Source organism: Syzygium oleosum, unplaced genomic scaffold (genome assembly GCF_021117445.2).
Source record: "Syzygium oleosum isolate NSW1041296 unplaced genomic scaffold, Sole_v2.1 Sole_v2.19, whole genome shotgun sequence".
Classification (NCBI taxonomy): Eukaryota; Viridiplantae; Streptophyta; class Magnoliopsida; order Myrtales; family Myrtaceae; genus Syzygium; species Syzygium oleosum.
In genome coordinates, this window is record NW_026607503.1 from 6,616,264 (window position 1) to 6,639,833 (window position 23,570).

Genomic DNA, 23,570 nt, shown 5'->3' on the forward strand with positions numbered 1-23,570 from the left:
GCCACATCGGATGATTTGATAGTAAATTGATGACATGTAGGATTTTCAGGAAAGGAAAATCACCAATGTCTCTTAAGTAATCGGTTTTTTTTAGAAAGTTATAACAGTTAAATAATCGGCTAAAAGTTATAGTATCAGAGCGAGAGTCGTATGGAAGATATGGCATTATTAGTATCTTTTTCCTCCCCAAATTCACATAGGCCCATCAGATGCCCCCGAGACTGCAAAAGGAGAGAGAGGGGCATTTGAGAAGTTCTACTTGGGATGCATTCGCGCCCGTCTGTCTGTAACACGGTAGTGGGTACGTCTTCTCTATCAAAAATCGAAAGAGCATGACTCACTACTTTCTACTTGTCCCTACGCTCTCTACTTCCCCTTAACTCATTCCTCTCTCTCTCTGGCTGAGGGACTCGTGAAGACTAGCCTTGCTTTTTTCTTCAGTAGGAGCAGAACCAAAGCCCAATTCTCAGGGGAAGATATAGTTAAGCCATGCTTATTCCTAACCCTCGTGTCCTATATGTTCCATGTTCCGGGACGACACGACTTGTGGTCATGCGCATAATTTCTTTTATATATCAATCTTCGTGCAAATTTAGCCGCCACGTAACCATCTAGTCTGATCTGCTGCTCTTTACATTGCTAGGGATTATTCATTGAACTTTCTCAATGGAGGCAAAAGTAGGATGTTTCCTTTCATTTAGGATGGGACTTTGTAGTCATTGCTGTTATTGTTCTATTGAACCTGTCCCTTTCAATTTCAACCAGGAAGGTTGGCAAGTTATTCTCAGCTTTAGCTACACACATGACATCTCTCTCCATCTCTCTCTCTCTCTCTCTCTCTCTCTCCCGCCCATTCTCACAAAGCTGTTGCTTGAAGATATGGAAAGCCCCAATCAGAAAGCAGTGAGAGAGAGAGAGAGAGAGAGAGAGAGAGAGAGAGAGAGAGAGAGAGAGTGTGTGTGTGTGTATAAGTGTCCAACCACCAGTTGGTGAGCCATCTCCAAATACGTACCTAAGAGAATTCTGTTCACAGCTTGTTCAAATTTTTCAATTAATAAGCGGTTAACCACACAGTGTTCCCCATTGGCCATTGCATCTCCTGGTTAGAAGCTCTTCATCACCAGATATATTGCGAGGTTCGCTTCAGCAGTTCTCGTGCAGAATTCGCTGGAATTTGCATGAGAGCACGCTCGCGTCCCACATCCTTTGCAATATAGACGTGATCGATTTGTGTTTCTCGATATGAGATCAGTCGTCCTAGCCTTTCTTTTTGTGTTCGTTTTCCATGCGGGTAAGTAAGCTTCTATGTCCCAGAGGGGAATTGATGAATTATCCCGCGATTGCTTTCGTTGGCTCTAAAATTGTGTTTTGTGGTCGCTGCAGCTGCATATGATCCCCTGGATCCGAATGGCAACGTAACAATTAAATGGGACATCATGTCCTGGACCACGGACGGTTATGTGGTAAGTACTGATGAATCCAGTCTCGCTAATTTCGCGTGCCGTAAACCCAAGTACCAGAGAAATCTAGATTCTTCAATGAAACCCATCTTCATAGCCTCTGTGATTTTAGTCGTCTCGACTACCAGTACCACTGCACTGATCTTAGAAAAGAAAACGAAATGTACCGTTTTCCTTTCCTAATGCTACCGGTTAATGCAGGCGATCGTCACGATGAACAACTTCCAGATGTACCGACACATAATGAGCCCCGGCTGGACCCTCGGATGGGCCTGGGCAAAGAAGGAAATAATATGGTCCATGGTGGGTGCTCAAACCACAGAACAAGGCGACTGCTCCAAGTTCAAAGCCGCTATACCTCATTGCTGCAAGAGAACACCCACAGTCGTGGACTTGCTCCCTGGCGTCCCTTACAACCAGCAGTACGCAAATTGCTGCAAAGGCGGGGTTGTCGCCGCTTGGGGTCAAGATCCATCAGCTTCGGTCTCTGCTTTCCAAGTCAGCGTCGGCCTATCGGGTACTTCAAACAAGACGGTTAAGCTCCCGAAGAACTTCACTTTACTTGGTCCGGGACCCGGGTACACCTGTGGGCCTGCAAAGGTCGTGCCATCCACCAACTTCCTTAGCACTGACAAGCGCCGGAAAACTCAGGCATTGAGTGAGTTCGCTTTGCACAATCTTTTTATCTTGAAATTTCAACCCTGTTGTACGAACAGAATTTGATTGATATGTTGTTCTAATGATGGAATGTCTCAACTTAGCCTAAAAGAATAAAGGCAATGCATAACCGGTTCACCTCATTGACATGTATTTCCTGGTTCTTGCAAGATTTACTAATTTCTTATGCAATTCTGCAGCTCCCTTGCGAAGAATTAACCATAGCGTAAAACTGAACATGTGGTTGTGACTTCTGACATACCTTCTGTGTGCTCTTAAATTGCAGTGACATGGAATGTGACCTGCACTTATTCCCAGTTCCTGGCTAGCAAAAACCCCAGCTGCTGTGTCTCTTTCTCATCTTTCTACAATGAAACCATCACTCCTTGCCCCTCCTGTGCCTGTGGTTGCCAGAACAAGAATAGTTGTGTCAAGTAAGCCAATAAATACCAAAATAGGATCGCCCTGAAACCTGTTTGCTGGAGTAAATAAACTTGATATGGCTACTGGTGATGCAGGAGTGACTCCAAAATTCTAAGCATGGCAGGGGTAAACACACCTAGAAAAGACAATGCACCTCTATTACAATGCACGCACCACATGTGCCCGGTCCGTGTACACTGGCACGTGAAGCTCAACTACAAGGACTACTGGCGCGTCAAGATTGCAATCACAAACTTCAATTATCGGATAAACTACACGCTTTGGTCTCTCGTAGTCCAGCATCCCAACCTAAACAACGTGACCCAAGTTTTCAGTTTCGATTACAAGCCTCTCGTGCCGTATGAATCCATAAGTGAGTGTGCCTATTTGTGGTTCATGGACCATTTCATGAGCTGGGCATTTAATGAACTAATCTGTGTTTCACTCTATATGCAGATGACACGGGGATGTTCTACGGTATGAAGTACTATAATGACCTGCTGATGGAAGCGGGGCCACTTGGGAATGTTCAGTCCGAGGTACTTCTCCAGAAGGACAAGAACACGTTTACATTTAAGCAAGGTTGGGCATTTCCGAGGAAGGTTTACTTCAATGGCGACGAGTGCATGCTGCCCCCACCAGATGCATACCCTTTTCTGCCAAATTCAGCACGTCGAAAGTTACTCCCTTTCTCGACTTTAGTCTCTTGGGTTCTTCTCATAATATTTGCTGCTTGGTGATTGTTTTCCAGGAGTACGAGTTGCCAAGTATTCAAATTCATTTTCCCCCTCCTTTACATGCTGCAATTCTCAGCAGTTTTGATAACACAGTGTCAGATCGGATTATTGAGAGTAACGTATACAAACTCACGATTCCTTGACAGATAAATACGGTGCATGATAGTCGAACAAACTTCGTCGTAAAATTCGGCTATTTGATAAAGAAGCAGAACATGATCAATTCATGGCTTGATCCCATTGAAGTTTGACTTGCCTTTACTTCATGTTAGTGAACACAGATTTAATGTAAAGCTCTTTAACTTGTGTGTGGTGTGTTGTTCTTTCTTCTTTTTTCTCTTTCCGGCTCTTCCACTCGCCTTCCTAGTATCCAAGGCATTTGACAGTCCAATGACATGAACGTTATGCATCAGACAGAGTACAGGAAACACAAACTGTAATGCATTAGATCTCAATTTACATTGCTGTCAATAGTAGGTAACACCAACTTGGCCCAACAACTATTTTACAGATATAAGGTGAAGTACAAAATAAGTTTTGGACACATCAGTTTGGTACAAAAATGTAAAAAGAAACAATGTGGTCTCTGTGAAAGTGACAATGCACCGTAAGGCAATCTGATCACTTGACAACGTCACCCCCTGGAATGAAAATCATCATGTAACCATAGATTCCGTCATCAATCTTGTGAGGTCAAAAATTGGATCAACAGAGTACGGATATGCCCACTGAATTAGTCCGTTAAAAAAGCCCCAAGTGAAGTACCAGCACCAATAAGATCACTGCTAGGCTAAATCTTGAGACACCCCATCGAATACTTGCGTTCGGCAGCGATGGATAGGCATCTGGAGGAGGCATCACACAGTTATCCCCATTGAAATAGATCCTTCTAGGGAAAGCCCAGCCCTTCTCAAAGGTAAAAGTTGATGCATCCTTTCCAAATAGAAGTTCCGACTGAACATTGCCAGAAGGGCCATCTTCCATAAGCAGATCATTATAGAACTCGATTCCCCATAACATGGCAGTATCATCTGTTTCAAAAAAAGGTCGAGAGAATGCTTAGCATGTAAAAGGCAGGTGCATTTCCAGAGAAATGGTGACATGGGATTTGGTTTATTATGGCACAATGCATCTCCCAGATAATATATTACAGGGGTAACCAGAGAAAGAGATCTCACTTATTGCTGCATACGGTGTTAATGACTTGTAGTTAAAGCTGAAAATCTGTGTCAGATTGTCAAAGTTCGGATGCTGAACGACTAAGTTCCACTGACTGTAGTTCATATTGTAGTTGAAATTCGTAATTGTGATTTTAACCCTCCAGTACGCCTGGTAATTGAGTTCAACATGCCAGTGCACTCTGATTGGGCACATATGACTCGTACATTGAATGAGAGGACTGTTCCTTCCAGCATTGGAAACAACTGACGCTAAATATAGCGAGTTTGGCCTGTAAATAATCAGCAAAACATGCCACAAGCTGAGGCCAACCAAACTTCTTGAATGACTGATAAATGCTGAGAATTCTAGTGATTTCTGATGAGCCTAAAAATTTTATGAAGTCAAAGAAAGAACACAAAGCCCTATAAGAAAACAATGTTGGCGAAGTGAAGAGAACTTACTCCACACAGCTCCCAGGCTGAGTAGCATTGTTCTGGCAGCCACAAGCACATGTTGGGCAGGATACCACAGTGTCATTGTAAAATGATGACAGTGAGACACAGCAAGTGGGAGTTTTTTGGGCCAGGAACTGTGAATATGTGCATGTAACATTCCATGTCACTGCCGAAGAAAAGAAGCATGATTAGACTGAGAATTTCAGTTGGAGCTATATTGGGTCTGACATAAGACAATAACCTAAATCAAAAGCAGAAAAGTAAATTTTAATAACTAATACGTTCTTAAATGTTATTAAAGCAAAGTGAGGCTTCTTATCTGTCATTACTTGAACATAAAGCACATAGAACTCTGCTCTTATGATGCTAGATAAACAGATAACCACACATAGGTTCACTGTTTATGAGAAATTGTTTGTAGAACTGATATCTTCATTTGAAGTACAAAAATTTGTTCATTGTTTCATACTATCAATGCAAAATTGAGTAGGTGCTAGAATAGTCTGCAGAGTGAGGAGAACGTAAACAAACATGCTACAGAAGTATATATCCTACTTATAACTGATGCTCACTTAGCAAAGATGACATGCAAACTTCCAATACGAGAATAATCATCTATATCTCTTACTCATAACTTACTTAGTGCTTGCGTAACTCTCCTATTGTCTGGGGTGGCAAATTTGGTAGGTTTAACTACTGTAGCAGGCCCACAAGTATAACCAGGCCCTGGTGTTTTAAGAGTGAAGTTCTTAGGCACTCTGACCGTTTTAACGGTGGTTCCAGCAGCCCCCACACTCAGCTGAAATGCACTCGCCGCATTTGCAGGATCTTGAACCGATGAGCTAATGACTCCTCCTTTGCAGCAGTTGGCGATTTGTTGGTTGTACGGGGTTCCCGGCAACAAATCTACAACTGTAGGATTCTTTTTGCAGCAATAGGGTACATTCCCTTTGTATTTGGAACAATCCCCCTGGTCTGTCGTTTCGCCACCCAACATGCTCCATATTACCTCCTTCTTCGCCCATGTCCATTCCAGAGACCATCCAGGAGTTTGGATGTGACGATACTGCTGGAAGTTGAAGATCGTCACAACAGCCTGCATGATTTAACAATATGCAAGTTATAATTCCCCAAGCAGAGATACTCTTATAAGCAACAGAGAAGGAAGAAAGAAGGATATGATTGTGGCATTAATGCTCCAATTGCCTCTGCGTCCATAATGTTACAAGCGAAGAGCACAATTCCGCATACGGATATCTAATCCGGAATGAGTGATAAAGAAATCCAAAACTAAAAGGAAAAGGGAAAAGACAGGCCCTGAAATCAATCCCCACCCTGTTGGATCGAGCGATACGATCAAATTTCCCAATCAAATGAGTGACCTTGGGTTTCCAAAGGATGCAGCTCAGTGCAAGACCTAAACACGTGTTTGAAAAAATCGACGGAGCATTTCCAAATTAAATGAATGCAAGTAGAATCCGAGAAGTTGCACCAAGTGTTTTCGGCAATGAGAAGATGAAATGTTCAAAGATGGGACTTTAGCACATGACCCAGAAAAGAGCAGAATCATTTTACTAGTTCAAGCAAGAACAAGATGTGCTTTCATACAAGACTACGAGCAGAGTCCAAACAAGATGAGAATCGATATTTGACTTGATCAAGAACTCCTACAACCATCTGAGAGGAAGGAAAGAGGACAAACTCGAGTCACCTATCGACGAATACCAATAAAAACAATGGAACAGTACTTACAACATAGCCATCGGCAGTCCAGCTCATAACATCCCATCTGATCGTGATGTTACCATTTGGGTCAAGAGGATCATAAGCTTCTGAAATAGAAAAAAAATCACAAAACAGCTCCTTCAGTGCAAGTTCACACATTATTAGGCAATGCGATTAAAGAGAAACCCAAAAATAGTTCCCAAACAACAAAATCTTTCGACTCAATGTTAAAATAGTAACAATCTTGGTTACTCAACGACTTGGCCCATCCCGTCAACCGCACCAAAATTCTAAGGAACTCGTCCGGTTCCGAGATATCTTCCGTAACAATCAACCCAGCACGCATGCAGGGAAGATCATCCCATATCCCCGTATGATCATTCGTGCATCAGTCGACTCACGGGAGTTCGTTCTGACTAAGGTTAACTACAAACACGAAGATGGAAAAGCAGCTACACGTTTGACCAACCAGAACAAGAAGAAATGAAGAAGAATGTGGTGAACCTGTGGAAGCGAAGAAGCTGCAAGAGAGCAACAACGCGAGCAGAACGCTCATGTTGGAGAACGTAGAGACGGATCTTGAAGCGGGTGAGAAGCAAAAGCCCATGCTTCCTTCTTCTCCTTCTCCTTCTACTTCTTGTCTTTTTCCTCTGGGTCTCCCTGGACGATCTTTCCAGAGAGCGGGAATGTCTGTGCTCTGCGCGTGAGGCACAAGATCTCTGTGTGACCCACTTAGAGAGAGAGAGGGAGAGAGAGGAAGACGGAGATGACGCGGAGGCGCAGGGCTGGCTTTCTGCTGTCAGGCAAGTAAAGTAGTATTCAAGAGAGATGACTTTTTCGGCCCACTGATAAATTTTCTAGGGGAGGTGCTGTAGACTGGACGAAACTGGGGTTGCTTTCACCTGAGAGAGATTACATGTAGAGAGAGAGAGGGGAGCTATCTATGTTTGACAAGGAATATATGTGTATTTATTATTATTATTTTAATAATACATACGTATTTATTTGGCACAAAAGTCTCGTGGTATAACCTTGGATATCGGTGTGACTAATCATTGATTTGATAGACGGAGGTGATGTGTATATGGAAGCTCGTGGCACGCCGAAAAAAGGACGTCTAAACGGTCTCGCCTTCTGTGAAAACGTGACTTATATGCACCAAAGGCTAGCAAGGAGGAAGTATAGGTTGGGGCGATGGTGCCAAACTTCGATAGCTCCATTTTGTGATTTGTTTTTTGGGTATCTTTACAAGCGGGGGAAGTCCCTATGGTCACATGGGAATAGTATCTCGTGTGCCTAAAAAATAATCGATTGTAACATCTAATTTTGAAGCCGTGATGACTGATCAAAAGTTACGCATAAGAAAGGAAATTTACCAACTTTTTTTCGTAAAGTATGTAATATATTGCAAACTTTAATTCCATTAACTTACTAGGAAATTCGCTAGGACGTGATCTTCTTCGGCTCATCTCATGATAAGATTTACAACTGACATTTCAAAAAATAAAATTATCAGCATTTGAAATTTATTTGATCCTAACAAAATTGGCCTTCCAAGTTACAATTGTGAAAGGAGAATTAATTAAGTACTTATTAGATTTACTATCAATGTAAACAAGATTTTCACATGCTTACTATTGGATGATTGATATGTGTACCCGGTGATAATTATGTAATGAATTCTTTCACATGTCGATCAACCAATAATTAATGCATAAATAAATTCTCACACGTTTGTGAATTTACGCGTGTGCACACCTATCTCAGAACATGACATTTAGATTTACTAAACAATAATCATAAGAAAACTGCCCGTGCGACTAAGTAATTAACCATCCTTAAAGATCTTGCTCGATCTACTCACGAAGAGCTACTCAAGATAGATTACTTGGTGATTAGTCTTTACTTTTTTGTTTTCTTTAAATAGATGGTATTAGTCTTCGTTACCTGTTAATTTTATCACAAGCTTTCTTTCCATCAAATTAGTGACCTGCCATGCTTCGCATGGGTTTAAGAAATTTGTATTTACTATAGTTTCTTTCTTAATTTGGCGCATTCGGCTTTTATGAAAACATAATATTTCTGAAGCTACAATAGTAACAATAATAATGAAATATGATATATAAGATAGGAATAATGAAAAAGAAGAAGATGATATCGAGTGAAAACAATATGAATTGATTTATCTCATAAATTGATTTTTTTTCCTGCCTATAATTTCACTTTACACATCAAATATTGTATATGTGCTATTATTACTATAAGTATATATTAAATTGAATTTATCATGACTGAATTAAATTCATGGTTCGATATGATTACTTTCTCACTATCCTTAAAATAATCGCTATCTTTTAGTTAACATAAGCAATAAATATTATAATCTATTATATGTTGTATTATGCAAGAAAAGAAGTATCTATACTATGAAAGTGGACTCGTGTTTATTCTACTAGAAATATATCTCCCTTGCAAAGTATATAGGGCATAATAAAGTCATATTCACTTATAAGACAATTGTATATACTATCCATTACATGATATATTATTCCATTAAAATGCAGCCTACACTCGGCTATACGACAAAGTGGGGAAAATTACCAAAAAAGTCCTAAATATATTGCATTTATGTCAATTCAGTCATGAATCTTTCAATTGTGGCAATTTAGTCTTAGATTTTTTCACTTTTTACTAGGTCAATTTTGGCTGGAAATTGCTGACATAAATGCTAACCATTTTATGTGGCACAACTGGCTCTAATGTGAACACTTTTAATAATATTTGAATTTTTTATAATTTTTTTGGTTTTTTCTTTTTTTCTTTTCTTTTCTTTACTTTTTTTTTAATGAGGGCCCACAAAGGTCGCTGCCCACAGGCAAGGGCCACGAAGTCCTCGCCCGAGGCCGATGAGGTCTTCACGGCCCTCACCAGATTTGGGCAAAGGGCTACATGCCCTCGCTTTGGCCGACAAGGGCATCGCAACCAAATCTAGGAGAGGGCCGCGACGCCCTCGCCGGCCATAGCGAGGGCCCATGAGCCCTCACCCAGTGCCGACGAGGGCGAGGGTCGGTCGGTGACCCTTGCCGGTCCTCAAGGTAAAAACAAAGTAAAGAAAAGAACAAAAAAAATTATAAAAAAATTTAAAATATTATTAAAATATTATTTTAAAAAAGGCCACGTCGGCACCGATCATGCCACATAGGACGACAAGTGTCCAAATCAGTTATTTATGACCAAAATTAGTTGGATAGACTTAATTGAAAAAAATGTGAAAATGTTTATAGCTAAATTTGCACAATTAAAACGTTTAGTATTGAATTGGAGTAGTATAACAGGTTTAAGATTTTTTTGGTATTTATCCCCGACAAATTGTATTGTACCAATAAAGTCAATTTTCGTCCCTTCTTTTTTTCTTAGATATAGATGCTTGTATTTTTACGTGTAGTATTTTTTTTCTTGTACCAAATAATATGATTTACATAGCAGAGTCAAGCTAATTCAAATCTATTACCATGAGTACTTTCCCATAACCAAAGAATATTTCAATGTATTCATATGTTTCTTCTTCTTTTTTATCCAATCAAGTATATTACCATTTTATGAAAGGCAAAAGCCACCAAAAACTCTAAACTATGCACCCTGTAATACATTTACCCTAAATTTTTTTTTTTTGTAATACTAAAAGTCCAAAACTTATACATGTGTGACACATTTAGCCTCCGTCAAAATTCTACTAATGATAATCATTAAAAATCATGGACGTTGGAAAGCAAACAGTATTGACATAGTACCCACGTAACTTAAGTAAAATAAAAACGCGTTTTGGCTGAAAAATTATCTAATGGAATCTTGATGGAGGGTAAATGTGTCACATAGGTATAAGTTTAAAGTGTTTTATGTCACAAGAAATTTTTTTTGATAAATGTGTCACAGTTGGCATAATTTGAGGGTTTTGATGTCACAAAAAGGGGTTTATGGTAAATATGTTACAATGAGCATAATTGAAGGTTTTTTTGTGACTTTTGCTCTTTAATGAATGATAACAAACTTAACAAATACGAAATAACTTTAAACAAAATCATGGGCACATTTTAACAATAATCCCTTTAATTTTGTTAGTGATATAATGCTATGTACAAAGAGAGATAATGAACCCAAAAGGAAAGAAACTAAAATAGCCTTCCTTTTTCACAAAATAATTCAACTAAAAAAACTACGTAATTAATATACTTACAAATTCTGACAAAAAAATGTACTTACATTAAATGCTCGTGAGCAGCAATGATCGGTATTGGTACAACATAGATTATAGATTAGATGTGAGATTTGACAGAATTGCACGTATTAAGTTTCTTTAAGTGAATGCAAAATCTACTTTGAGGATCCCAAGTAAATGAAAATTCTAAAATGTTTTGGCACCTTCTACAGAATACAGAAAGGATAAACAAAAAAGACATGAGTCCCATGATGCGTGCGCCAATAGGCTCGTTCATTTTAATATCATATCATATGAACTTATTCCAAGTTCCTACTGCCTCAATGGCATTAGTTTACAAGAAAAATGCTTGGTTTGAACGTTCACAACACAACAAGATTGCTTGGGTTGGGTCAAAGGTTCTCATTGTGAGTTTGCTTTTGGGGTTCAATCAGCTTCTCATTGAATTCTCTAATCAATTCCAACAACCGCCCACATACAATTTTCTTCTATTTTTGTACCAGAGAATAAAGAAAACAAGGTACATTCTTTGTAAGCTGAATTTCCACCCATGGATCTGGGGATTATTATATTCAATCATTAAATAATCACATAAACCAAAGTATCATTGCCTTCAAGCACTTGCCGCCACTAGAGGCCATTGTCCATATGTTTACTCATCTTGGATAGGTTTATCATATGAAGAAATTGATGAACTTTCAGGACTATAGAAGTTACCCTTCTTCTTCATTTTGAAAAGGAGAGCTGATACAATCAATCCCTTTTTTTTTTTGAAAAAAAGTGTCTGGACGGGGTTTTGTTGGAATGCCCAGTTTAAGGCACTGAAAAAACACTGATTGGACGAGCTCAATTAAACTAGTACATATGTTAAAATTTATGTATGAAAATCATTAGTTGCGGTAGTACATTTGTCAAAACACATCCGGGTCATCAGGTAAGGATTCAGTCTATTGTATCGTTTCTGATATGAAATTTGGCCAATAAAGAGCACTTTTAACATTCAGCGTATTGTATCGTTTCTGATATGAAATTTGGCCTATAAAGAGCACTTTTAACGGTAGACGAACAGCTCAATGCATTGTTAAATATGTCTATCTGCGACACAATCACCTAAACCCATTCTTCAAAGTGCCTCTTCCGGCGAAAGAAAATTCCAACGTCAATTTTTATATAGAGATATCTCCCCTTATACAAGGAGAACTTGGATCTTTCTTCTTATTTTCAACGACTTTCCATAGGTACACGGAATGTGTTTCACAATCAATCTTACGTCACGAGTGAGAACATATGATTGATTTTTTTATTTTTTTTTCATATGATTGATTGATTGACATAGTAATGAACACCGATGATACACAAATCCGACCGGTCCTTTAAGCACCAAAGCGAAACAGTTGGGCCCAACCCAAGATCTTCTTCACCATATGGATCTGGGAATTGTCATATTTAATGATTAATTAATCACAAAGCCAAAACTATCAGTGCCCGGAAGCAATTGCCGCCACTAGGGGTGCGCATGGAATGCATTCCGGAATAAAAATTCTGTTTCGGAATGCATTCCGGAACAGAATGACGTTTGTTAAAAAATTTCTGGAATGCATTCCGGAGCGATTTTTGCATTCTGGAATAAAAATGCGTTTGTTAAAAATACTTGATTCCAGAATGCATTCTTGATTCCAGAATGCATTCTTGATTCCGGAATGAGTTTTTGGCAAGAAAAAGATAAGCTACTTTTTGTAGCTTCTTGATTCCGAAATGCATTCTCCTTATTTTCTCACAATTTTTTTTTTTCAGAAAATGCACAAAAATTGAAAAATTCTAGAAAAATTCATAAAAATTTCCAGAAAATAAAAAAAAGTCCGATTTTGGGAAAATATGAAATTTGGTGAATTTTTTTTAAAAAATAAAAAAAAAATCAAAAATTTCAAAACTTCACAGAATAGCTTAAAACACATGTGACTACCCACTTTGAGTGAAATTTAAATTTTTTGAGGTGCCCAAAAAAAATCAAAAATTTCAAAACTTCACAAAATGGCTTAAAATACCTGTGGCCACCTACTTTGAGTGAAATTTAAATTTTTTGAGGTGCCCAAAAAAAATAAAATTAATAATAAAATAAAAACTTTCAAAACTTCACAAAATGGCTTAAAATACCTGTGGCCACCCACTTTGAGTGAGATTTAAATTTTTTGAGATGCCCAAAAAAAAAAATTTCAAAATTTCACAGAATGGCTTAGAATATCTGTAGCCACCCACTTTGAGTAAAATTTAAATTTTTTGAGGTGCCCAAAAAAATAAAAAAATTCAAAACTTCACAAAATGGCTTAGAATACCTGTGGCCACCCACTTTGAGTGAAATTTAAATTATTTTAGGTGCCCAAAAAAATTAAAAAAATAAAAAATAAAAAATTTACAGAATGGCTTATAATACATGTGGCCACCCACTTTGAGTAAAATTTAAATTTTTTTAGGTGCAAAAAAAATCAACAAATCAAAACAGATTTCTGTTCCAGAAATCAATTTCTGGAGCAGAATTAGTCATGTTTTACCAAACAGACTTCTCATCCAGAAATCAATTTCTGGCAAGAATTCCAGAAATCAATTTTCTGGCAAGAATTTGATTTCTGGAGCAGAATGGTTACCATTCGCACCCTAGAGTGCCATTGTCCCTGTTGAAGTTCCCTTTTTTGTCTTCATTTTGAACAGGTGAGGTGATAATTTATCATTTTTTCGCTTGAAAAGAAGGGTTTCGACCGGATCAGAACCTGCTTCGCCTTGCTGCAGGAATGTTTGGTTTCAGGCACAAAAGGAAAAGACATCCCATTGGACAAGCCCGATTGAAATAGTACATAAGTTAAAATATATGTATAGAAACCGTTAGTTGAGGTAGTACATATATTAAAATACATATGGGTTATTGAATATGACATCCTACTTATAATTACAATTATCGATCTGAAATTTGCCAATTAAGAACATTGTTAATAGTAGGGGTATGCAAAACGGACCACCCAAACCGAGAACCGCTCGGATCGGACTGAACCGCCTGATTGGATCCAATTCCCCAGAGTGTCGGTCCGGTTTCCGGTTTTTAAAAGTGGAACCGATGTCAGGGCTGTCCGGTTCTAGACCAACCTAACTGGACCGACTATATATACTTTTTTATTAAAAAAATAGTAAAATGTGAACTAAACCCTGTGTGAACTTCATTGACAAGAATTCATTAACAAAAATTAGTAGAATGTGAACTAAACCCTAAGTGAACTCCATTGACAAAAATTAGTAAAATGTAAATTAAATCCTAAGTAACTGGTTTCATTGGACCGGACCGGAATCGAACTGATCACCTCTAGTTAATAGTGGACGAACAGCTCAGGCCATTGTTAGTGGAGTCTATCTGCGATGCAATCACCTAAACCCCTTCCGAGTACCTCTTCTGGACAAAAAAAATTCTACCCTCTACTTTTATTTTAAGTTATTTCCCTGATACAAAGTAAAACTTGGTTCTTTCATCTTAATTTCAATGACCTTTATAGGTCTCCAAATGTGTTTTTTCTTCTTATATCATGACATGTATACAGATAATTGATTAATTGATATAGTAATGAACACTGATGATATGCAAACCTGATCCCCCCTCCAAGATCCAAAGCGAGGTAGTTGGGCCAACCCCAAGATCTTCATCACCATATGGATCTGGGAATTATCATATTCAATGAACTAATTAATCACTTAGCCAAAAGTATTAGTGTCTTGAAGCACTTACCGCCACTAGAGTCCATTGTCCATAAATTTCTTCATTTTTGCTAAATTATTAGGGTTAATACCACAAAAAACCTCAAATTAGTACATCTGTAACAAATTTATCCTCCATTAGTTTCTGTTAAATTTTACCGTCAAATTGCTGAGTTTGATAACACGTGACAGTTAACGGGTATACCAGTTTATAGTTTTACCTGTCAGTTTGTCATAGATTTATCAGTTTGTGGTTTTTCGTAATATTAATCCAATTTAACGAAGGGTAAATTTGTCACAAGTGTACCAGTTTGGGGGCTTTTGTAGTGAAAAAATTAGTTTTGGATAAATTTGTCACATGTGTACCAATTTAGGGTCTTTGATAGTCAAAAAATTAATTTTGGATAAATTTGTCACAAGTGTACCAGTTTGAGATTTTTCGTGGTATTAACCCAAATTATTATTGGAAGAAATTGATGAAGTTTCAGGACTATAAAAGTTCCTCTTTGTCGTCATTTTGAAAAGAAGAGGTGATAATTTACTTTTATTTTTGCTTGAAAAAAGTGAATATGGTCGAGAATGAGACCTACCTCGCACTGTTGGAATGTTCAGTTTTAGGCGTAAAAACATTGACTGCCCACTAGACGAGCGGTACATATGTCAAAATATTCGTAAAGAAATTTTTGGTTGACGTAATACGTATATTAAAATACATCGGGGCCATTGAATGTGACAGGTCTTACTTTTAAAGATAAGGGGTTGTACTAATATGAAATTTGCTGATTAAGAGCATTGTTAACTGTACATTGTTAACGATGTCTTTCTGCGATGCAATCATCAATTCCATTCCAAGTACCTCTTCGATCTATAAAACCAACCCAATTCAACTTATATCTAGAGTTATTTTCTCCGAAACAATGAGAAACATGGGTCTTTCATCTTACTTTCAAGTTTCAATGACTTCAAAATGGGTCCATGAACGAGTCTTTTCTTTTTCACAATTGATCTTAAATCACGACATGTGTACATATAATTCATCATAGACATAGTTATGAACACCGGTGATGCGCAAATCCGACCACCCCTCTAATCGCCAAAGCAAAGCAATTGGGCCGACACGGAGCTCTTCATCACCATCTGGTGTTGCACCACAAAAGCAAAGAAAGTGAGAAAATGTATGGAAAAAGAGAGAAAGAGAGGCGAAATGTGCTAGGGTTTTCAGACACACCTCAACAATGACACTTACTCTTATATACTTACCCAACTAAGGCAACCCTCCCTTTGGGCCCATTGCACCTTTGTGGCCTATTGTACCCAGAGCACAAACATCTTAAAACTTGGGCTCGTACTTACAAACCTTGGCAAATAACATCTCACGGGCCATTCCTTGGATATGGGCCTTGTCTATTTTCACCATTGTCAAACATGTTGTCTTAATCTCAGAGTGCTTGTATAGAGAGAGAAATTATAGAATTATGCTATCAATTTTTTTGAAATAAATCCTACTTTCGGTATTCCAAAACCTTCCCCGAGTGAAATATAAGACCCTTTTACCGTTACACCATAGGAGCATAGAAACTTATTGTAAATTTGCAAAATTGTCAACGACTGAACCCAAAAACTGCTCCCTTCAATGGCATGTAACCGTTAATTCATATCCGATTGCAGCACCTCGAAGTTTTTGCAAATCGGGTGGATGCCTCGGTCCCTCGGGTCTTCCAGACTCTAGGTTCGAGTTGGCTATGAAACTAGATATGTCTGATTCTGAAAAAAGAAAAGCAAAAAGGAGTCACCGCCGATCGATGTTTATTACCTAGTTGAATTGGATGCCTAAAATGTTTAAGTAGTTACAGGTAATAAACTACCTAGGTGACGTATGCAAGGTGAATGGTTTATGTACATTAACCAGAGGTTAAGGTCCGATTGCGTGACGCATTTTGGTACCATCACAATTTGATTAAGTTCTACTTCCCGATTGTCGTGCATTTTTCTTGTAAGAGCTAAGAGATTGAAAATTGACCAATACGCAATCAGGCCAAAAGATGGCATTGGATTAGCCATTTTGTGGGGGTGTGTACTTTTATATGTGCTATGCATGTTGCAAGATGCGTGACACCGAGTGATGCATCGAATGCGACCTGATCAAATCAATCGAATATGTAGAAATCGAATATGAATAACATACAAGTTGACTACAATGATAAATATGCCATGCAAATAAGATCCGAACTTCAAAAATGTCACGTAAAATGAAGTATCAAGTATCAAATCTGACAGGCATATATGTGCCACTGACATGCAAAATGACTTGCAATTCGAATATGGCATGAGCGGATAACATGCGGAATGACGTATAATTCAAATCTGACATGAGCACATGATATGCGTAATCACATGGTAATCTAATACGTTACGAGAGAATCAAAACTAACATGCGAAGATTGAATAAGATGTGGTCGAATGGCATACGATGATTAAATATGACAAGTTACGATGAATATGACATGTTCAAATGACATGCAAAAATCGAATAATACATATCCGAATTACATGCGTTGATTGAACGTAACATGTGCAAATGACATGCGGGGATCGTATATAATATATATGGATGATATGCATAATGACACAGTAAGCAAAATAGCACGTGCAATTGACATGTGTGATGGCGTGAGAATTGAATATGATATGTGCAAATGATGAGGGGCAATCGGATAAGCCATGTGCTAATGACATGTGTAATGACGTGACAATCGAATAACACATGCATGAAGACATGAAAATTGATATAAGACGTGTTAATTGATTATGCGCGACTTGTCGAATGAACTCGAGTGATAAGTGTTGTGATATATATATATATATATATATATATATATATATATATATATATATATATATATATATATATATGTGTGTGTGTGTGTGTGTGCGCGCGCGCGCGCGCGCCGCGAATGCCATCTTGAAATTTGTGAAGTTGCATTTCAAAAGTGAACTTTGAATGACAAAAGGATGATTCTCGTGCACGAAGCCACGATTCATGTGTTCAAATTGCTATAGCTATCGATCCTTGACCTCGTCGTATCACTATATATAGCCTATCTTACAGACGTAACCAATCCCATCGGTATTGCGTCCTAGCGTTGGCTTGCAAAAATAAGGGATTTACTCTAGCACTTCATATATCAATCACCTTATATCGCCTTTCGAACTATATAATTTATATATCAACAATCGGCAGCATGTATCCTAGTGACATTCAAATAATTAGATCATTTAGCAGCACCAACAGCCTCCTCCAATCTCTAAATTTGAGTTTCGTCGTTCCAACGATCTAGATACATGCGTGATTTTCAATTCTATCTCAACAATATCATGATGAATTTCAAAGTCGAGATTTGATTTCAGCATTATGACAATTTAGAAGCATGCGAAATTCAATCATTCTAATTCGACAACATAACGATGAAATATAAGATTTAAGTCGACATTATAGCGACGTAAACATGCTTTCTAATTGAATTTAAAGAGAGAGGAAGCGAAGACTTATCTTAAAAGTGCGAGAACCTTGGTATCTACAAACATGAAGGATACCACGTGAGTGAAACTTAAGAGAGCAAAATAAGAGTGAAAGCACGAGAGAGCAATCCTCATGTTGAGGACTTGAGCACCGGAGAACTTCCCGGGCAATTCAAGTGTCGTCGGAAAGCTCGTGATGAAAGCTTAGAGTGCGCAAGGTAACGATTCTATACCTGAGAACTGATTCTGCTCATAAATGATTCTTTTTGATTCTGTGCCCGGGAATAATTTCTAAGCATTTGAAGGCGTTTGGTAACTGCCCAAAATTTCTATTCTTAGAATAGAAAAAGAATAGAAATGCGTTTGGTAACTACACAAAATTTCTTTTTATTAATAATATTTTAAATTTTTTAATATTTCTTTCTTTTTTTTCTTCCTTTCCTTGGCCATGGCCGGTCGTTGACGCCGGTGACCGGCCACAGGCCAGGGCCGGCGAGGGCGTCGCGGTCCTTGCCGGTCGCGACGGCGAGGTCAGCTTCGCCATGGCCGGGCGAGGCCGACCTCGCTGTCGCCACCCCCAAGACGGCGAGGTCGGCCTCTCTGTTGCCGGGCGAGGCTCGACCTCGCCTAGATTTGGCGAGGCCGACTTCGCTGTCGCCTGGGGAGGCGACGGCCGCCCTCGCCGGCCCTAGCCAGTTGCGGGCGGTCGGTCGTCAGCGATGGGCCGGTGGCAGACCGGGAAGAAGATGAAGAACAAATACAAAGGAAGAAGAAAACAAGAAGAATCAGAAATGGAAAAATTGTTCTAGAATCAAGAAACTACTTTTTTTTGCTTCTTGATTCTGTTCCAAAACTGATTCTGGGAACAATTTTTTGCAAATTTGTGCCCTGGCACAAAAATTTTAACAAACTGATTTATGTTCCCAAACTGATTCTGGGAACAAAAAAACAGAAATTATCACTATTTGGCAAGTTGCCAAACGCCCCCTTAGCGACATGAAATTTCCGAAAATCATTGTTTAGCACGACGAGAAAGAGATATGGAAAGTTTCTCTTTTTTCCCCAAAATTTTTTTTTCTAAAAAAAAATAGGGCTTGCTTGGTATAAAAAATCGTCCAGTTTTCTATTTCATTTTCGTTTGCAAATGAAAACAACACTGAAAATACGTTCAGAATAAACTGAGAGCTATTTTCAAATGAATTTGTTTTCAGCTTGTTTGACCCCCCGAAAAAAGAAACTACAATTTGGAAAAGTAATTTTCAAAATATTCTTCAAAAGGAGAATACAGTTTACTTATAAAATCAAGAACTCACCTCTTAACATCAAAAGCATTACAATCAAATATGTTTTAAAAAATTTTGTTCATATCAAAAATTTTAATTTTGGACCAAAAACGTTTTTAGGAAAACTAAAAAAAAAAGAAATCTGAAAAGGGAAAACAAACGTTTTGACGAACCAAACGGGCCCTTGGTTTTCCTTTTCTCGACGTTTTCTCTATTCCTTTCAAATATTTGATAGACATATATACATTTATTTTGTTTACCGATTATCACAAAATTCATTTTATCTTTCTTATCAATCGAGGTGTATATCTTCTTACATTAGTTTGTTTTGTAACGATGCTATCATCAAATGCCACAAAAAATTTGTAGTAGAAAAGGAATTAAAAATTCGGGATAGGATATCGTTTCTTAATCTAACAAAATACGATAAATTAATAAGATATATGTTGTTTTTGTTTTTTCTAACTTCAATAACATAAAGATCCGATAGACACATTCTTTAATTATAAAAGTAAATCAAAGTTTTAATAAATTTGTGCTACATAAAATGTTTTTTTTTTCTTTCTCTCTTAGCAGCATAGCCCATCGAAAACGTCGGTTCAGCATATTCCCCCAACATCGCCGAATGATCGGAGTCCCACTTGTTTGGGGGCCCACCAACCTCGCTCGATTTGACCAAAAAATAAGGTTCATCAAGCAAGAGAGCGATCGGTCGCCGGCTGCCGTGATCCAAGGTTGCATAATTAAGTACAAAAACTTTCTATATGTATGAAAAAAAATCACGTTACTGTTATGAAATACATGAACGAATATTCATTATATTCAATGTACCTATTATGGTACATTTGTAACCTACATACATACATGAATGTATATTCAAGGTGCCTATTATGGTACATTTGTAACCTACATTCTATGTACAATCTCCAATAAATGTTCATCTCCCTATTCAATGTATGTATTCAATACATTGACATTAATGATATGTGCATTCTTGTTTTCTTATAAATAGGAGTTTAGTTTTGGTCATTTTGTAAGAGATTAGAACATAATGAAAAGAAAAAATATATATCTTTGGTGTTTATCTGCATTCTCTACTTAATCTCTATTCTCTCTATTATATACTTACAACGCAATATTTTACAACACGTTATCAGCACGAAGATCTACCAACTGAGTAAATAATTTTTGCAAGGTAAGTGTTCTCTTTGATTTCATTAATCAACTTATACTTCATCTTCTCCTATCAATTCTTCATTTTTCTTTTTCTTGGCCTCAAGCCAATTTCCAATCTAAAAGTATCCTTCTACTCCTGAAGTGGCGGTGGATATTTCGAAATCCTTCCAATTAATTTAAGGATTCATTTGTTTTGCAAGAATTATGGCAAATATTGAAAAGCCCAAATTCCACATCCTGGAAGTGAGTGGAAATAATTATCTATCATGTTGCCTTGACATGGAAATGCACCTCCAAGGGCAAGGTCTCGCTAATGCAATTACAGAAGACGGAACGTCAAATGCAAAAGATAAAGCAAATGCACTGATTTTTATTCGTCGTCATTTGCATGAGAGCCTGCAGACTCAATATTTATCCGTTCGAGACCCTCAGACCCTGTGGAAGAGGTTGAAGGATAGGTATGATCATACCAAGACTGATATCCTCCCTCAAGCACAATATGACTGGCAAAATCTCAAACTGCAAGATTTTAAATCAGTGTCTGACTATAACTCCGCTTTATTTGATATTGTTTCTCGGCTTGAGTTATGCGGTATCAAGCTCACTGATGCGGAATTGTTAGAGAAAACTTTCTCCACCTTCCATGCTTCGAATATTGTATTGCAACAGCAATACCGACAGCATCAATTTGCCACATACTCTGAATTAATTTCTGTGCTCCTCACTACTGAGCAAACTAATGAATTGCTGCTCAAAAATCATGATCTTAGACCCGCTGGGTCAAAAGCATTGCCTGAAGCACATGCTAACTCTGAGAAAAATACTGGCCATTTTAAGGGCTACAAGCGCAGGCAAGAACATAATCCTTGAAGGGGTGGCAAGAAATTTAACCGCCCTAGGAAATCTAACTTTGACCCAAATCATGACAAAGAAAAGAAGCAAAAGAAGGTGACTAATAAAAGTATTTGCCATCGTTGTGGCATGACTGAGCACTGGTCACGTACTTGCCGTACGCCAAAGCACTTTGTTGATCTATACTGGGCATCTTTAAAAAATAGGGGTAAGGGTGGTGAATCTCACGCCATTGAAATTAATCCTACTGCCATAACCACTGTTGATGCCAACAATATCTCTGTTGGTGGGACTCCTCTTGCTCCTGAAGTAGCAAATGCATCCCTGGATGTCTCTGATTTCTTTGAGGACCTCTGATTACTTTGATGAAGCATCGGACTGGTGGATAACAACTTAGACTTCGAATTTTATGATTCTAATAATTTCTTTTCTAGTTGCTTTTCTTTAAATGTATTACCTTTTATTGTTCTTTAATATGGTTATGCAATGAAATGCTTATGAACCTGATATAATATTTATTATTTTGAAATTTTATTTGACCCTATAACTAATATGAAAATTTTATGATACTTGACTCCTGAAGTTGTCAACATAAATGCAAATGGAAAATACCGAGAAAAAGGAAGATGTTTGTTTGCTTGATAGTGCATCAACACATACCATATTTCGTAGTAGACACTTTTTCTCGAGTATGACATTGCGTAAGACGCATATCCATACAATATCAAGTCCTATTCCGATTATTGATGGTTTCGGGAATGCCACAATTGTTTTGCCAAAAGGCACCATCCTGTATATTGAGGATGCGTTTCTAAGCAGAAGATCAAAAAGGAATCTGCTTAGCTTCAAAGATGTACGCCGTAATGGGTACCATATTGAGACTATTTATGAGCAAAATAAATAATATATTGACATTACCTCTTATAAGATGGGCCTGAAGACCATCCATGAGAAGCTAGAAGCCTCTTCTATGGGTTTGTACTGTGTCATGATTAAGGCCGTTGAAACCTACTCCACCATATCCTGGAGATTGGTAAACTCTGATCAGTTTGGATTATGGCATGATCGCCTTGGTCACCCTGGCGCTTCAATGATGCGTAGAATAATTCAGAATACAAAAGGGCACCCTTTAAAGGATACAAAGGTATTGTTGTCCAAAGATTATAATTGTGAAGCTTGTTCACAAGGAAAACTCATTACCAAACCTTCTATAACAAAGGTTAATCTTGAATCCCCTTTATTCCTGCAAAGAATTCAAGGTAATATTTGTGGACCAATACAACCACCAAGTGGACCGTTTCGATATTTTATGGTACTAGTGGACGCATCCTGTAGATGGTCCCATGTTTGTCTATTATCTACGCGCAATGTCACCTTTGCACGTTTACTTGCGCAGATTATAAAGCTCCGAGCACAATTCCCTGATTATCCAATTAAAAGCATAAGGATGGATAATGCTGGTGAATTTACATCAAAGAGTTTTGATATGTATTGTGCTTCACTTGGAATCGAGGTTGAGCACTCGGTCGCATATGTTCATACTCAAAATGGATTGGCAGAATCCTTGATTAAACATATCCAAATCATTGCCCGCACTCTATTATTGAGAACAAGTCTCAATGATACAGCATGGGGTCATGCAGTTTTGCATGCGGCAGCCCTAATAAGATTGCGTCCCACTGCTAGTCTCTTACAATCTCCCTTTCAAATGGTTCTTGGTTATGAACCTGATATTTCACATTTACGCACCTTTGGTTGTGCAGTACACGTGCCTGTAGCACCGCCAAAAAGAACAAAAATGGGTCCCCAACGCCGTTTGGACATTTATGTTGGGTTTAATTCACCGTCCATCATTAAGTTCTTGGAACCAACTACCGGTGATCTTTTTACTGCCAGATTCGCATATTGTCATTTCAATGAGACTATGTTTCCATCAATTGGGACACCTAAAACTAACATGGCTGCGAAGCAAAAACCAGTTAAGGTTTTCTCCTGGAATGAGAAAAATTTATCTCAATTAGACCCAAGAACTCCTGAGTGTGAAAACGAGGTGCAGAGCATAATCCATTTATAGGCTATGGCCAATAGACTTCCTGACATATTTAATGATGCTACTAAGGTAACGAAGTCTCATATTCCAGCTGCAAATGCTCCAGCTAGGATAGCTGTTC

The 23,570-nt window shown here is 38.1% G+C and overlaps 3 protein-coding genes across 3 annotated transcripts; 2 read left to right on the plus strand and 1 right to left on the minus strand.

Moving 5' to 3' along the window:
- The first annotated feature begins 1,033 nt into the window (after positions 1-1,033).
- LOC115674032 (COBRA-like protein 4) lies at positions 1,034-3,320 on the plus strand. The gene is made up of 6 exons (XM_030596343.2): positions 1,034-1,291; positions 1,384-1,463; positions 1,662-2,118; positions 2,404-2,551; positions 2,636-2,913; positions 2,997-3,320. Exons 1-6 carry the CDS (start codon positions 1,243-1,245, stop codon positions 3,278-3,280), a joined length of 1,296 nt encoding a protein of 431 aa, XP_030452203.1. The 5' UTR covers positions 1,034-1,242; the 3' UTR covers positions 3,281-3,320.
- A 376-nt stretch (positions 3,321-3,696) lies between these two features.
- LOC115674033 (protein COBRA-like) lies at positions 3,697-7,476 on the minus strand. Its single transcript, XM_030596346.2, has 6 exons — positions 7,123-7,476; positions 6,646-6,725; positions 5,533-5,989; positions 4,900-5,059; positions 4,456-4,727; positions 3,697-4,308 (listed from the first exon to the last, which is right to left on the minus strand). Exons 1-6 carry the CDS (start codon positions 7,223-7,225, stop codon positions 4,019-4,021), a joined length of 1,362 nt encoding a protein of 453 aa, XP_030452206.1. The 5' UTR covers positions 7,226-7,476; the 3' UTR covers positions 3,697-4,018.
- A 13,350-nt stretch (positions 7,477-20,826) lies between these two features.
- On the plus strand, positions 20,827-21,756 carry LOC115673971 (uncharacterized). Its single transcript, XM_030596231.2, has 2 exons — positions 20,827-21,398; positions 21,606-21,756. The coding sequence occupies exons 1-2, from the start codon at positions 20,827-20,829 to the stop codon at positions 21,754-21,756; spliced, it is 723 nt and encodes a 240-aa protein (XP_030452091.2).
- The last annotated feature ends 1,814 nt before the right edge of the window (positions 21,757-23,570 follow it).